Source organism: Pelmatolapia mariae, linkage group LG23 (genome assembly GCF_036321145.2).
Source record: "Pelmatolapia mariae isolate MD_Pm_ZW linkage group LG23, Pm_UMD_F_2, whole genome shotgun sequence".
NCBI classification, from domain to species: domain Eukaryota; kingdom Metazoa; phylum Chordata; class Actinopteri; order Cichliformes; family Cichlidae; genus Pelmatolapia; species Pelmatolapia mariae.
In genome coordinates this window covers 4,408,306-4,424,792 of record NC_086246.1, presented here as the reverse complement: position 1 = coordinate 4,424,792, position 16,487 = coordinate 4,408,306, and the positions used below count along the sequence as shown (strand labels likewise).

The following is a 16,487-nucleotide window of genomic DNA, read 5'->3' as shown; positions in this document are numbered from 1 at the left end:
TTTAAAAGAACCAGCCCTAGTATGACATTCTGGCGCATCAGCTGTAGTCTGTTATGTTGAAGTTGCCTCGTTCTAATGTTTTCTCTGAGGCTGCTGTAAATGTGAATATATTTACTGTGGGTTTTGCTTGAAAAAGCTTTACGTTGTGAAAAACTGAAATCTTGAAATTAGAATTGTTGTGCCTTATTTTGTGGATCCTTTTACATATATTCCTTTTGAAAATACTAAAATTTGTATATTTATTTATTTTTGATTGTCTGATAGCATTTATTTATAAAATAAATTGGACATTTCAAACAGTTACTCGCTATTTACTCAGTACTTGAGTAGCCTTTTCACCAAGTACTTTTTTACTCTTACTCGAGTAACTTTTTTGACGACTACTTTTTACTTTTACTTGAGTAATAATATTTTAAAGTAATGATACTCTTACTTGAGTACATTTTTTGGATACTCGACCCACCTCTGGTAAAAACAGATTATTTAAACCATATACTAACCTTTACAGGCTACTGTATAGTGTCTGCAATGATAAATCACGTTTTCAAGGTTGTTTGTGTTTTTTAGAAAGAAAAATCTGCTTCATCTGAAAACAAAATGCAGGTATACAATGGAAGCCCAAATGTCCCAGTTTTACACTGGAACTTGGAAGCAGCTTACATTTGTAGATCTGTGCGAAGCTGGCGACGTAAGATTTGTCTCAAATCCCCTCTAAGTCCCAGGTACTCGTCACTGTCCTGATATATTCACAGTACATCCGCCGGTAAGGCACAGGAAGCCGCTGCAGTATTCTCCTGGATGATAGGCGTCGCCACTCAGACAATGTCGCCACATATGCGCTGATATAGGAAGAGAAGAAGTCAAAGCCGGAAGTCAAGGCTTTGTCTGGTGTTTTTCTGAAAAGTTCTTTCCACAAAACCTCAAGTTTTCAAACTGTTCCAACATCTCCTTCTGTAAATGTCTCTAATTATTATAAAATTATTAATTTAAATCATACAATTCAAATGGAGTAAAACCCGACACGACGTCACATCCTGACGTACCATAATGTCCAAAGTTCCGGATGAGTAAAGGCTCCAGCAGATACAATAATTGCTCTTAACACTGTAGATTATTGTGTATTTATTTTTAACGTGCGTCACAAAAACAAACATGAACAAATGACGTCCGTTTAGCTCCTTTTCACAGCCACTAACACGCGGGGACTCTTTACGTCAGCACGCTACGCGCCAAATTTGTACAGCGCAGAAAAACAAAAACAGCCGCGGCGCCTGCGCTTTCTAAAGGAAACAGCGCTAAAAGCGGATTGTTTGGGGCAAACTGCGTCTCCACAGGATGTCGGAACACTTTGGATACTCACCCAGCTTCAAGCGACCAGCGGAAATTTTGCGAATGAGGTGCAAAAGAGCCCGAAGCGACGCCGGTGCCGGGTCCACAGACAGCCCCGAACAAAGCGGCTCATCTCCGACGTGCGTGCGGGCTTTCTCCCCCGAACCGCTCTCCGGCGCCCAGAACCATTCCGGGGTTGGAATAAAACGCAGGAACCCGTTCGCAAAAATAGAAAACACTTACAGTTCTAAGAAGAAACGCCTAACTTTCAACGACGCCACCTCTAACCCTGAAGACTCTGATAGCTCCGGGATCACAGACAGTGAGAGAGATGAAGAATCATCGAGCAGAGAAGGCACGCTAGATCTGGCTCTCAGCTCCAGGCTCGATGAGGCACAAAAACAGGAATACCGACAAGCTTCCAGCCAGGTTGGTCTCGGTCCTTTGCACTGCCCGTGTCGTCAGGAAGCTCCTGTTTTTATGTGGTAGAGATGTAAACATGAGAGGACCCACTCTTAAACGCATCACCTTTCTTGTCTGTGTCCTGCTGCAGAAATCTGGATCTCTGTCTGAGAGTGATGTGTTGTTGGAAGAAGAACCGGAGGATATTAAAAGCTCACTGCTAAAGGTGGGAATTTTTTCTGCATTTTTTTGTAAATGCTGAATGACATATCTGTGAGAATTGTCACTCTTTCCCAGGTTTTCTGTTGTGCAGTGTATAACCGTGTATTCAAAGGATTCCCCTCTGTCCTTCTAGAGCCCCCAAGCCACTGCTCCCACTGCAGCTCCTGTGTGCACCCAGTATCCAGCAGACTGGAGCCTGAAGACTCGTCTTCTCCTGACCTCTCCGGTCTCCCTTTCATGGGCAGAGCAGCTCAAGGCTCAGGAGGAAGCTCAGGGGCTCAGCCAGCACTGCAGGGCACAGTTCAGTCCCCTGCCACACAGTCCACAGGTAGGCTCATTGCATACATGTGGAAGATGGACAGGCACACAATAGTCACTGTGCATTTATATGTCGCTATGGAGACACTAGTGACACCAGTTACAGCCCTCCAAATAAATATTTTTTTCAGCACTTGTTGAGCCCTCACCATTTTACGACTTTTCGATTTTAGACCCTCTTCAGATGTTTGAATCTAAAATCTTGTTTTTTTCTTGGCTTTTTCCTGTAACCAAATTAAAAAATGATATCACAGAATAACAGAGATGATCAGTGTGACAGTTTCCATGCAAACCTGGATCAGTTTGATGAGTCTCAGTCTAAAACAAAGATTCACGTCTTAATAATGATTATTTATAATAATAATGAAAATTGCAGGTCCCTGCTGTCATTAGTAGGGATTTTCTCTATATGAGCTTCTTTAGCCAGCAGGCGTGGATGACGTCAGGGCCTGGTGCTGCCCAGTGCTTCATGCTTGAGACTCATGGATGTCTGCTGCTGTGATGCTTAATGGATCCCGTTCAGGGAGGCTGCTGTGGTCTGCTCTTAGATCCACTAAACACTGAGCATTGCTGTCATGGGTTGTGTGCTTCTGCTGTTTGCTCTTTCGATATTGCTCCATCTCCAGCACCTCACACCTTAGATGATTTGATTTTCATGGCTTTGATGTCTCTGGTGTACCTCTTCAAGCTGCTAGCCAAGGCTGTGAGTCTTTGATGGGCAGTTTCCAAGCCCTCAGGTATGACCAGCTTGCTGTACTTCTTAGACATCCCTTTCTTTATCACACCTTTCTGCAGCTCCAATACTTCTCTCTATGCTGCCTTGACCTTGGCCTCTAGTTTCCTTCTCCATGGAGGGTACTGCTCCTTGTGGGTGCTCATTTTGTTGCCAAACATCTCACTGATCACTGCTGTTGTGGGGTAGATCAGTTGGTTGGTTTCATTGATGACCACAGTGGGGATTGTCTGTAATGTTGCATTCACATCACACGGGGGCTGCACGGCCTGAAATCCTTTCATTTTCTCAAAAGTTGACTGCGCGCCTTTTGTATGAATTCTGGTTGTTCTTGATGACCGCGAACCGATTTTATATGCTACACGGCGCTCAGCAATCTGTCAAAAATGTTTCAGTACGACTTTGCTAAGCTACAGAGCTGCACCGCTGGATGGATTGTCGGAGCATTACGGCTACCGTAGTCAGGAGCCTCGCGGAGTGATACGTACTGTGCTTCAACGTAATATTACCGTACTGTAGTGCTGGGCGATATGACGATATATATCATGTGGACGATAGAAAAGTGTCTATCGTGCCATTTGTCTTCTATCGTTTCTATCGTTTCTAACCCGAATTTTACAAATTATTAGATAAAATATATCATTAACCCTTTACAACCAGTCGGAGCAGGCACACTCCGTTTTCCCTAACTATTTTTAAATCCCTGTAGAACTGGAACCACGTAAGGTAGCGCAATAATGTTTTTTTTGCATATGAAGCCGAGTTGTACTTACATCTTATTCCATTAGTTTGCCCTAGGTCACAGTTTTCTTCCACATATAGCTTTGCAAAAATTGCATAAAAAGCACTTCCAGCAACAAAAACATAATATTCCAGAAACAGGCTTTGCCGATCCGATCAGCTGTTCATAGCTTCCTATGTTGGAATATAAGTCAGCGCGAACTATCGCATGTCCGCCATTACCTGTCCGAAACCGGAAGTGACGTCATTTTCGCGGAAAATGTAGTTTTTTAAGCTTCAAAGCCTATGTTGGTGTTTTTAAAAGTCATGTTTGACTTTATGCTTTTCTGTATCATTTCTGGGATGCTTAGAAGTCAAATTACACTGTTGTAAATAGTTTATTTTGATGCACATGCTGTGTTTTTGCAAATTTGCATTTATTTATTTTCATTTTTCCTGTAGTATATAAAAATTAGTGTATCTCAAACATAAAACTATGAACACACTCAAAATAAATTTCTCGTGGTTGGAAACTATTTTGTGCAACTTTTTTGTATTTACAGTTTTGAGGGATACGCCTCTTAAATTTCTCTAACTAGAAATATATGTAAAAAAAAAAAAGATTTTCAATTTTTTTGTAGTTTATTGCACTTGTTTGCAATTTATGTAGTTAATATGGACTTAATGCATACATATTATTAAAATTTGGGCTATAACAGTTGTATTGATGTATAGCAACTTGAAATGCTCCCACAAATGGCACTACAGCATGTAAAATGTAAACATAAGCTCTGGCGGACTTGGTTCTATGGTAGGTCTTAAAGGGTTAAATAGCCTGTGGCAAATATATTAGTGTTGTCTTCTCACTATACATACTCTGAACTTTATGCAAGAGAAAATAAAGTATAAAAAAATGATATTTTTCGCAAAGAAACTCTGTCTTGTGGTTTTGCAACATGGTACTGCTTTACGTGCACCCGGATTTGCGACATGCTTTACGGTAACTCAAAACAAAGACTGCACCCTCGGCACTCGCTGTTTACAGACTGCGTACTTTCCAGATGACCACAGGTCAGGTGGTATATCGTGATATATATCGTTATCGTGATATAAAATAATTCATATCGTGATAAATATTTTTTCCATATCGCCCAGCACTACCGTACTGTGTGTATAAGGACCACAAATGGCATCTGTAAGAGACATGGTTACAAAGAGGATTTCAAACTCCAGGCTGTCAGTCACGCAGTAGAAGTTGGGAACAGAGCAGCTGTGAAATCTGTCTGTTATTATGCTCAGCGTGTGTTAGTTTATGGTTGGACTGCACAATTATGAGCTCTTTGTTATGCACAAAAACAACAGTTTTATTTTATTTATGGAGCATTATTATTTAATGCTGATAATTTATTTCTGAGTAATTTCTTTATGTACATCTACGCTGTATGATAATAAAAGTGCCTATATGAGATTTGGGACACAGCTTTGACTAAGAACTCTCGTTTTGTTCTTACTTTATGGCTTTAAAAAAATATCGAGATATATATCGTCATCCAGCTAAAGAATATCGAGAAATGAGTTTTGGGTCATATCGCCCAGTCTTACTTCACATTAGGGCAGGGCGATACGGCCAAAAATATTTATCACAATATATATTTGAAAATTTGCGATAACGATATAACTGACGATATAATTTCTGCAAGACAAAATACAACTCCACAACTTTACTAGCGCAAAAAACCGCGATCCATTCATTTTGCTTAAACAAGTAGCTGTTTTTATGTGCATTAAAGCTATATAAACATTTAACAGTGCAAATGCAAATTCCTTGCTGAAAGTTTAACCAAAAGGCATTTCCAGTAGAAATGGGCTGACATATCCTGAGCATAACCATGTATAATATCCACTGAAGTTATAAAGAGGTGCTTTGCAACATTATACTGCAGTGTGCCAAATAAAAAAGTCAAATACGTATTTCTCGGACCATAAGGTGCACGGGATTATAAGGCACATTAAGTGAAACAAAGCAGTCAGATAAATCAAACTTTATTCAACTCATTCTTCTTGCGTCCTCCACTTCTGTACCATTGATTCATTAATGCTGTATTCATTATATCACAGCTGCTCTATTCCCGTGTTGTTGCAGTATATTAATGACTAACCTTCTATTGTGGATGGATTATCTCAGTTCTTCTCCTGACTGAAGTTTGGTCTGTTTACAGCATCCTGCTATGCCATTGCTTTTGTCTCTAACCATCAGGAACCTTCACGCTAACTTTTATTGAGTGGATAAAAGTTAGCGTTCATCCTCCAGCTTCACTGTTTATGTTATGCTAACATGTGTCGCTAGCGATCACGTAGCACATCATTATATACCAGCTAGCCCAACTTCAGTAACCCTACAAACGTCACTGCTGTTTAGTTTTCTGTCTTCATTTATGTTGGAAGTGATAGCAGAGCTGTACGTTTGCATTTTTTCAGAAATCTCTCAGTCAGAACATGCTATATCATCTTTAGGTAACTATCGAAACTAGCTAGCTAACTTCCGCTAACTTCCTGCTAACTTCTAACTCCGTTAAATGTAATGAATTCTGTTTTCATGGATGCCTGGATGTTAAACTAAATAGTTACACCTGGTAAAGTAGCAATGCTGATCATTTCATTAAAGGTGAAAGAATTTAGACAGTTTTAAACTCTCAGTGATGTTCGTTTGACTTCGGGACTTTAAAGAATGGAGTTTAGGACCCAGATTACTCCCAGCTTTACAAGCACCTTAGTCCGACAAATACGGCAATAACGACGGCCCACTTGCATGTTCTACAAAAACAAGTGCTCTTTTGTGTATCTGACGGACAAACACCAAACCAGTTCAGCTGCACCATTTTTACAAAACAATTCTGCCTCATCCTTTTCACTCAACAATCTACTTTCCCCATTCACATTCTCCGTTACCGTGCATTCTCCGTGCTTTTTCGGCACTGCGCATGCGTGTTTTACCCATATTCTCTCGCGATATGTCATTTTCTTATCGTTGCCTAGCTTTTACCAGTATTATCGTGAACGGTATAATATGGCCCAGCCCTACTTCACATAGTCTTCGTAATCATTGAGGGTCCAGGTTTTCAGCTCGGCCATGATCCCACCTCTCAGGTCAGCTGCTCTATCAAATCTCTAGTTGCAATAGCAGTTGCTTCTTCTGCATGTGGGAACACTGAGCTACTAGTTATTTCACCATTACGTTTTCATACTTGTGCTTGTCACACAAAATGCATGTGTGTATTTGTTATTAGTCAATACCAGATGACAATAAATCTGCAGCAGCTTAAGAGCACCAGAGTGAACAAATCATCTCCAGAGGAACTAAATACACATGTGTGATATCTGTAACATATTGTATCGTTAAATAGTCTCGTCTGTTACTGTTACTGTACTGGAGCAACTGTAACCCACATAATTTCCTTAGGTATTAATAAAGTATGCTGATATGGATACCTGACAGCTCTTAGTTTGTCTTGGGTTCTTCAGTAGCTTGTTCCTCAGCTCGACTTGTCTCTGTGCCTGCTACAGGATCCCAGGTCCTGCTCAGATCTACGCTGCGCCTTCCAGCAAAGCCTGGTCTACTGGCAGCACCCCTCCATGCCCTGGCTGTCTCTGTTCCCTAGGATCAACGCTGAAAGGAGCTTCTTTGGCAAGAGCGCCCCCTGGGCTCATGATGCAACGATACAGCAGAGTCTCATGACAGAATGGTGAGGCTGATAGATGACAAGGTTTTAGTGCAATGATTTCATTTTTCTCTCTGATTTTAAATGAGTCAAGATGTGATTGAATCACAGACTTTCAGCTTTAACTCGACGGATTTTAATAGAAATATTGTGTGTTTAGGAATTACAGCCATTTTATGTATAACTGACTGACAGGTGGTTTCACTGTTATGTCCTATTGATAAATGAATCATTAAAAAAAAAACATGATTCTAAGATTTGAGATCTTCACACTGGAGGTCCGAATAGATGAAAGAGGTCATTGTTAGGCTGAGTAACCCCAATAAATCTGTCAGAGAGAGAAGTTACGACCTCCTTAGACTGTGTTTTAGTATCAGGGACCGAGTTATCAGCTCTGTCACAGTTAGCTAACACAAACTGAGTCTGTTAGCAGCAACCAGCTAACCACCGGACCCAGTGACATCACGTTCTGTGCTAGCACTAAACATGTTTAAACACTTATTTCCTAAATCCAGCTTCACAGATGGTGTTAAATCTCACACAGCAGGGTTGCACATTAAATGAACCTTTGTACAGTGAAGTGTTTCATGGCCAAGTTTAACACAAATGTGTTTTGGCCAAGTAAGAGCAGCCACACAATGAAATAGCATTTTTAGGTGGAGCTCCATGGTGATGATCTGCAAAAAGACTTCTGACATTGTTGTATCTCCTGGACCAGGTGATGTGTGCGTGTGTTGTGAGTTTGCCTGTGAGTCTGTAGAGGAGTGTCTGCTGGCTGCAATAACGAACAGGGAGCAGTCTGAAGTCTGCGCTGTGCCTCAGTGCAAACGTTTGTGTTGCTGAAAATGGACATTGTGTAAATGTTAATAATAATTTGGTGTCCAACCTCACGGGCCGGGTCAGTGGCTCGTTGTTCTTCAAAAATCTTTATTTTGGTATTTTTAATATCATATTACAATTTAATTCATATTATATTCAAAGTTATCTCACTTTAAATCTGAAAAATAATGTTATGAAAATCTTGAAATAAATATGGTCAAGTACACCTGCTGACTCATCACAGTAGAAATGCGTTCACTAAGTCAACAGTTGACCTGCATGTATTCTGTATACTGCACATGTATTCAGTGGCATTATTCCCACACTCCTTCCTTTGTCCATGTTTGTTGTTCAGGTCCGTCAGTCTGTCGTCTCTCTACAGTCTATTAAAGGCCAGACTGTGTCCATACTTCTACCTCTGTTCCTATCAGGTAGGTGTTAATATGCAACCTGAACTGTGCTCAGCAACACGCCCTTCAGCTCATCTGTTTCATTGTCAGTTCACAGTGTTGTTCCGGGCAGCAGGTCTTGGAGGATCCAGCAGCATCACTGCTTTCATTTCCCCCACAACCAGGGGCCTCAGAGAGGCAATGAAGGCTGAAGGTAAGAGCTGAACTGTAGCTTTGGTCTCAAAATTAATCTTCATTTGATACATTTACAGCCGTAAAAGGCTGATAAGGCAGCGTGGACAACCAACATTTTCTTTCCACTCGTCTGAAATGTGACATGTAGTGGCAGTAAAACAGTCCACAAACCTGACCGCTGTATGAAAAAGCTTTGCCTGTAGTTTATTCTTTAAGACATGACTTGGCAAATAAAAAAGTACAAGAAAAATTAGCTGTAGGAGTTAAACAATGTCAGAGCTCTAGCCTGAGGTTAGGACTGAACAGAGGAGCAACATGACAGCTTCATCATTCGCTGCTCCTCACTGATCAGGTTACTCTTGTAGGTATAGAGTTCAGCCTCCCTCTGCTGGAGGAAGAGAGGAGGCGCAGGGAGGCACAGAAGCAGACCATTCACCAAGAGGAGGAGCAGAAGGAACAAGAGGTCACGTAAGTACTGCTCTTTCATTGTCTGTGCTCAGTCGGGCTGCGAGCTGTCAGGGTTCTGATCACTGTTTTTAAAATATGTGTAAAATGTCAGTTTGGACTCACTCAGCAGTTTCCACACAGCTTCATGTCATTCTGGAATAGCTGACTTCTCATACAGCTAATAATAAATAATAATACTTCTTTTTTTAAAGTGAGAAATCTTTGGGTACTTCACATCTGGCGGAGCTGCCATTGCTCTCCTGTTCTGTGTAGACGTTCTGTCGTTCATTTGTACATACAGCCAAAATCACAGCATGTCTTTAACTCCACCAACTTCACCAGGTACAGATAAAATTACAAACAAGATTTGCACCTAATAACGATTGAAGGGTAAAAGCAACATTTTGTAAGAATGGGGGAAAGATTTTTAAAAAAACGATTGAAGAGACAAACACGATGTCTGAGCGGCCATGAGCCGATGCGTCGTTTGAAGCTTTGTGAGATCCAGAAAGACGCAGGAATAAGTAGCAGGACTTAAGAGTGTAATAACGGACTGAAACAGAAGATGGCAGCACTGCATTACAAGGATGCCAGCTGCCGTTAATCCCCGAAGAAGAAGAAGCAGTCTCCGCTTACTGTGCCAAATTCAGGGGCCACATCTTTTGACCCCTGAATTTGGAGAGCAGATGCTGCTGGTGCAATAAGCTGTATGTTTTACATTCAACAGATGCATGATCCGATTAGTTGACTAATCAGATCATCATCCATTGGACGTAAACGTACAGCTTATTGCACCAGCAGCATCTGCTCTTAAATAACTGTCATTAGCTTGTGTTTGAGGTGTGCTAACTAAAAATAAAGACAAGATGATAGTTTATTAAATTTTAATGAAATTTGCAGATTGTTTCGGTGAAGTTTAATAAACTCCTTGCTATCTAAAATATAACAGGACACCGGAGTAAATTCTCCAGCATCTCACACTTCTGATAATCAGCTGTCTGCTTGACGTTTATTCAGCTGTGTAAAAACTATAACTTTAATCTCAGCCAAACCGATTTACTCAGGAACAAATAAAATACCGAAAAAGCCAAACAATAACATTTTTAAGTTATCTAAGTGACTCATATATGTTTAGCCTGAGTAGTGAAAGACGGCAGTGGGTTTGAAAACGATTTGCCGGGAATCCGGTGTTCTCATGGGCTCTACTGAGCCTTGCCCTCGGCTAGCTATCGAGCTGGTGGGTAACAGACGTCTCCGAAAACGTCGGAGTGCTTTTGAAAATATGTGGTGTCTTGATAAACTGAGCAGATATTTGAGGTTTACACAGCTACATTCTCGCCTGAAAATATGTTAAACGTTTATTTTGGGACCCACAAAGAATAATAAGAGTAATATTAAACTAACTAGCTGCTGCCATTGTTGGAAATTGGAATTGGCTGGGCTGGACTATGAATTCTGGGATACGTTGGGCCATAAGCCCGACCCGTCCTTCAAATCTGGGGAAAACTAGGACACATTTGTCGGCTGTATTTGCCGAAGTCTTCGAGTTGGACAGCCTTCATCGCATTGCTGTAACGTAATCGGTCTTCAAATGCGGCCTCCGAAGGATGCGGGCCCTGAATTTGGACACAGCTACGATACCGGACACTGCTTCTTCTTCTTCTTCGGGGTTTAACAGCAGCTGGCATCCTTGTACATGCAGTGCTGCCATCTTCTGTTTCAGTCCGTTATTACACTCTTAAAACCTACTACTTATTCCTACAAGGCTTTAAACGACACATCCATTATTAAATTTGTCGTCGATGATTTTGATAGTCGACGTAATCGTGACTAGTCGACTAATCGTGGCAGCCCTAGCTGCTATCCACACAGACGTAAGTCAAGAGGTTCAGTTCGACCTGGGTGAGTTTCAAGAAAACATTAGAGACAATCTGAGAAATGATAGCAGAACTTTAACAGAAACTAGGCGACCTAATAACTGATTTGAAGACGACGACCAACAGGGTGGGAAGATGAGCTGATATGGAAGAGTGGAACTCGAATCTGCATTCATGAGCAGACCTGGAGCCTCCCAACATGTGGAAGCCTTGGAAGGATACAACATCTGATTCTATAAATGATTTTATTAAAACAGCTCAAGAGCCCTGAGTGGAGTCAAACTCAGAATACAGCAGCAAAACCCGAAGCAAGACATTTGATCCCAGACACCAGCCCTGCTGCCAGAGTACAAGTGTACAGGCTGGTAGTGTACAGCAGGGCAAACAAGGCAGTGGAGGATTTAAGGAGACCAAGGGGATCTGCTGCACAGGACACCTCGAGGCAGAAACTGAGAAGTGTACACCCAAGTCAGGACATATGAGAGCTAACAGAGCAACCCTGCAAAGCTTCCAATGGCTGTGCTAAATTACCACTTCTCAGCTGAAGGTAGAGCTGGGCGATAGAACGATAACGATATGTATTGCGAAATAACTTTTTCTCGATAGAAAATTAAACTATTGCGATAGTCCGCATCTCTCTTGTCCTCTTAAAAAAAAAAAAAAAGAACAGCCAATCCAAATTAATTAGCGCAGAGCCGAACCAATCACAGCCGCAGCGTCACATCACGTGACTTGTTACGTACAGCACAAGTTCCAAGCCGCACGTGTATTTGTTTGGGAAGCAGCTAGCCGCCGTGCCGCCCGGGTAATGGAGGAGCAGGAGTGTAACCACGCTCTTGGTAACCTTCGGAACCGAGAGCATGACCGAAGGTTACCGAAGAGAAAACAGATGACGGTTCCAATTCCGGAGAGATTGTCGAACGGAAGGGCCATAGAAGTTCTGTAGTGTGAAGGTATTTCGGCTATTTCAAGTCTGACAAAAAACAGAGTAGCGCGCACTGTAAATTGTGCCGAAAGCAAGTCTGGAAATACAATAAACCGGTGCATGCTCAATCTGTGACTGAAAGCGCTAATTCATCATTCGGCTTTTGTCAGACTAAAGTAACTGTTTGAAAAGCTAAGCTTTACAACAAGAAGAGATTGAAAATTTCCTTTTAGTTCTCAGTTTATTTGATATTGACAAAAGTTAGTCAATTTTGTCTGTTCTTCTGTAAAACAAACTAAGATTTATTTTTAGAATTAATATTTTGTTTCTAAGTGGAATTGACAATTTAGTAGCTTTGTTTGTTCTATTTTGAAACTTAAACGCTTTAGCGGCTGCCTTTTGTGTAGTTTGCAATATTTGCCTTTATTTATCTGAAAAAGTCTCATGTTCCTTAAGTACATCTACCCTGTTGAACTTATTATGAGAAATAAATATTTAAATCAAAACAAGCTGCAGATTATTTCACATTTTACTTGTGAGAAACGGCACATTTAAATCTTACAAATATAGTTATTTGGCTTATATCGTGATATATATCGTTATCGCCTGAAATGAAAAAAAAAAAACATATCGTGATATGAAAAAATCTTATATCGCCCAGCTCTAACTGAAGGCAACAGTTTAAAAGAACTGCATCACAATAATGAAGCATTTTGGTAAGAGAATGTGCAGTTAGGGAAGTCAACACCAAGTAATGCCATCGCTGGCATGTGTAATAACTGATTGTGGTTCACATTTCACTTTCATGGAACCACATTTTCTTGGTTTCTGCGTGGACAGAGCTCTGGTTCTCAGCGGAGTCGTCTTCTCACAGTATTATTCACTGAAGCTGGTCCGTGGGGCTGTTCTTACCCGGCTGTGGATCAGTGTCCATACAGGCGCAGTACCACACTATGGATTCAAATACTGGATGGAGCAGCCAAGTACTGGCAACACTCAGTACTACAGATGTTTCTTCTAACATTCATAGTTTCCTGGCCATTGCACTGGACGCTTGGACCGCTGACAGCAAGGCGAGTGCACCAGGGAGTGTCTGACCTCATTATGTCATTGAACCCAACTTTCAATGACATGGTGGGTTATGACTGTTTGTATGTGCATGATGACCAGGTACCCCTATGCCTAACATAAGCATAATTCAGAATATCCACTGAATAATAAAACATTTGGGTGAAAGATCGAATCTAAATGGACAAAATGCACAGAACACACTTTAGAAGTTGTTTTTTTTCTGTTGCATTAAGGGGGCTCTGCTGGGTTAGCTACATTATCCCTCACACACCAAAATAGCTAACGCTAAAATGAAGTTCTTCCAGTGTTGTTTTCTCTCTCTCATTCTTTCTTTTTGAAAATATCCATCAGTGTGCTTCATAGTTCTGCAACAGCTCATGTTTGGTCATCACGTAACTCAACTGTTAAAACAAAAAACAACCAAATGCAAAATCAAGTACATGGTATGATTACCCTTCATGTAAATGGTTTGCACAACCCAATCAAGAGGAGTAAAGAAAGGATTTAATTAGATTGCAGCAGAGGCTTCGGTAGTCCAAATACATGGCGTAGATTAGAATATTCATGCGTCAGATACAACTGATCTGTTTTAAGAGACTCAGATGCCTGGACTATTCTTGTTAATTAGATTAAATTAAATGTTTATTAAACGGGAAATGACTGGAATAACTTTATTTTGGGGCAATAAAACGAAACCTGCACTCTACAAAAGATAAGAAAAGTAAAAACTCAAGTTTTTTTTATGATAATGACCCAAGGGCCATAAAACTGTTAGCAAGGAGAAGCAGAGAGCACCACATATGAAAGTCTACCTTAACGATAAGTTAAGCCATAAAGGCCTGTAGAAGGAACTAGATATAACCAGTTGTCATGCTTTAAATATACAATAAGGAAAAATGAGGCACTAATAACCTGGAAATTTTAAAAGTGTAATCAGTCATGGTCTAAAAACAGCAATCAGTCAGACATAAGAGGAACCTTTTGTTGTGGTGTTTTTGTGCCATCGTGTGTAAATGTGGTCTTAATGCGTAGGTGCTCCAAGCTGAGAGATACAGGTGATGGAGAAGACCATGATGAAGACGACAGCGATGAAGACAGCACTTTGTCTTGGCTGAAGGAGATGGGAGTCCAGGACAAAATCAAGAAGCCAGACCTCCACACCCTACAGCTGTATCCTCATTAGCACAGTCACATTAGTCTGTTTTACGTGTACTCTGTGTTTTTCTGTGACAGCTCCTTGACCTCTTTTCTTTAGTCATAAGGAGGGCCACATCATGTCTCTGGACCATAAGCCTGAGTCTGTGATATGTGTGCAAGGACTTCACACTTTCACTCTCATCAACTTCTTCATCAATTGGAAGGGTGTGGTTGCTTCATCTGGCTCCCAGGCAGGGTTACCGCCCACACTGTTGGCTCCCTGTGCTTTTAGAGGAGCTACAATGCACACTCTGAAGGTGTTTGGAGCACACACGGAGCGCTGTCTGTAACCCTCTCATGTATCATTTATACTTCTGTGTTGAATTTGACACTGTGTGTGATTTATGCTTTTGTAGAGCCGTTGTGTGAACGTGAGAAGTCAAGTTGGTTCTTCCTACCAGAACATCAGCAGTCTGGAGATCACAGGTACGCAGCTGGAGGAGCAGACGTTTATCTCGTATCAGTTCTCAGCTCCCACTGTGCTTGTTAGTGTTCAGTATTGTTGTTCAGTATACTTGTACTTGCCACACTGCAGGACCTGTCCTCCCCTCGTCTGTCCATGCTATCCTAACTTTACTTCGGGCTGCACAGAAAGGAAACTTCTCAGCTGCGCTTTACACACATACTCCTACCGCGGTTATGAACATACACAGCACCAAGCAACAGGTAACACACACACACACACACACACACGCAGAAGACATGAAGCTGCTTTTTGTTTGATTTAGTTGTCATGAATATCATGTATGTATGAGCTGTAGCCTGAATATGTTCAAATCAACTTTAATGTCAACTTTACTTCTTAGCGAGCAGCCTGCAGATGATGCCTAAACCATAACCAGGATTATTTGCATGTAACATGTGTGAAGCTTCTATCTTCCTCACACAGTCGGGCCAGCCACTTAATTTACTATAATTTACTAAATGTACCCACTGAGGCGCTCTGGTTTCTGGCACGTGCATTGGTAATTTAAATAATGCAGATGTTGAACGAGCTAGTTTGCATGGCTGGTTTTGCTGTTTGTCTGTTAACCTGTGTCAACGTGCTGTCCACAGCACTTGGTGCTAACAACCTCAGGTTTATTCTAAAATAGTTGGAGAGAAAGTGTGAATTAGTCTAGTGGTATTTACTCTGTGCACACTTTGCAGGTTGGTGAGGCCTCGGTAGAACTGTCCTCTTGTGGTCTCCATCCTGCTTCCATCCAGCAGCTGCAGCAGCCTTCCACCCTGGGAAAGACAGCCCTGACACACATCACCATGAACAACTGCAGCTACACATGGAAGAACTAAGAGAGTGCTGAGAGTTTACACAACACAAAGAAGTTTGTATTCATTTGAGTTAACAGCTGCAATCCTGAAACTCAGATCAGATTCCACTGTGACGCTGTGTGCATACTGGAAGAGATTCACAGCTACACGCTGACCAGAAAGTGAAAGGTTTTCCACGACTACAGCGGGCAAAATAACCACTGGTGATGTGAAGTAGACGGGATTCAGAATAAAAGTTTATTAATTTACAGGCGTCAGGTGAAAGCCTGAAGTGCTACCTGTGGGAATGAAGAATATTGTTGATTTACAGGGTAGTGTTAAATACATTACAGGGTCATCTGGGCAACTGGGGCCTGGAATGATAGCAAGCGACCAACCAGCAGCTTCAAAGCAACGTGTGATGAGCGAATCACTTCCGGCATGTACACAGCTTAAGTGTCTGTTTATGTTGAGGTTTCTTTCAAGCAAATTTTATTGCACTGCACCGGATGTGATTATTTATTAAACTCTAGATTGCTTAATTACTTTTAATCTTTCTTCTCATGTGAGATTTATCAACGACAAATGCTGGAATGTTTTCAGGTACTGGAATGCTGATGAAATAAATGTACGCTGTGTTAAAGTTACTGAGCTCGAGAGATTTATTAACAGCCGTATCAAGAAAACATGGTGAGCAAGTTTGTTGCTTTGATGTTTTCAACATATAAGATGGGTGGATGAAGTCATTTATCAAATGTCGAGGAGGGAGAAGTGGATACTCTTCACAATCTGATAGACAAACCGACAACACCACCCTGGGAATTTCACCCAGAGAATACAGGACTGTGATGATGCTAGTCACTGAGAAGACATTTA

At 41.3% G+C, this 16,487-nt stretch overlaps 1 protein-coding gene across 1 annotated transcript; it reads left to right on the top strand.

Moving 5' to 3' along the window:
• Positions 1-1,073: 1,073 nt before the first annotated feature.
• LOC134620445 (protein downstream neighbor of son homolog) lies at positions 1,074-16,232 on the top strand. The gene is made up of 12 exons (XM_063466606.1): positions 1,074-1,758; positions 1,883-1,957; positions 2,087-2,281; positions 7,289-7,467; positions 8,618-8,693; positions 8,763-8,865; positions 9,212-9,314; positions 14,199-14,336; positions 14,422-14,620; positions 14,720-14,789; positions 14,899-15,029; positions 15,513-16,232. Exons 1-12 carry the CDS (start codon positions 1,336-1,338, stop codon positions 15,651-15,653), a joined length of 1,833 nt encoding a protein of 610 aa, XP_063322676.1. The 5' UTR covers positions 1,074-1,335; the 3' UTR covers positions 15,654-16,232.
• Positions 16,233-16,487: the final 255 nt, after the last annotated feature.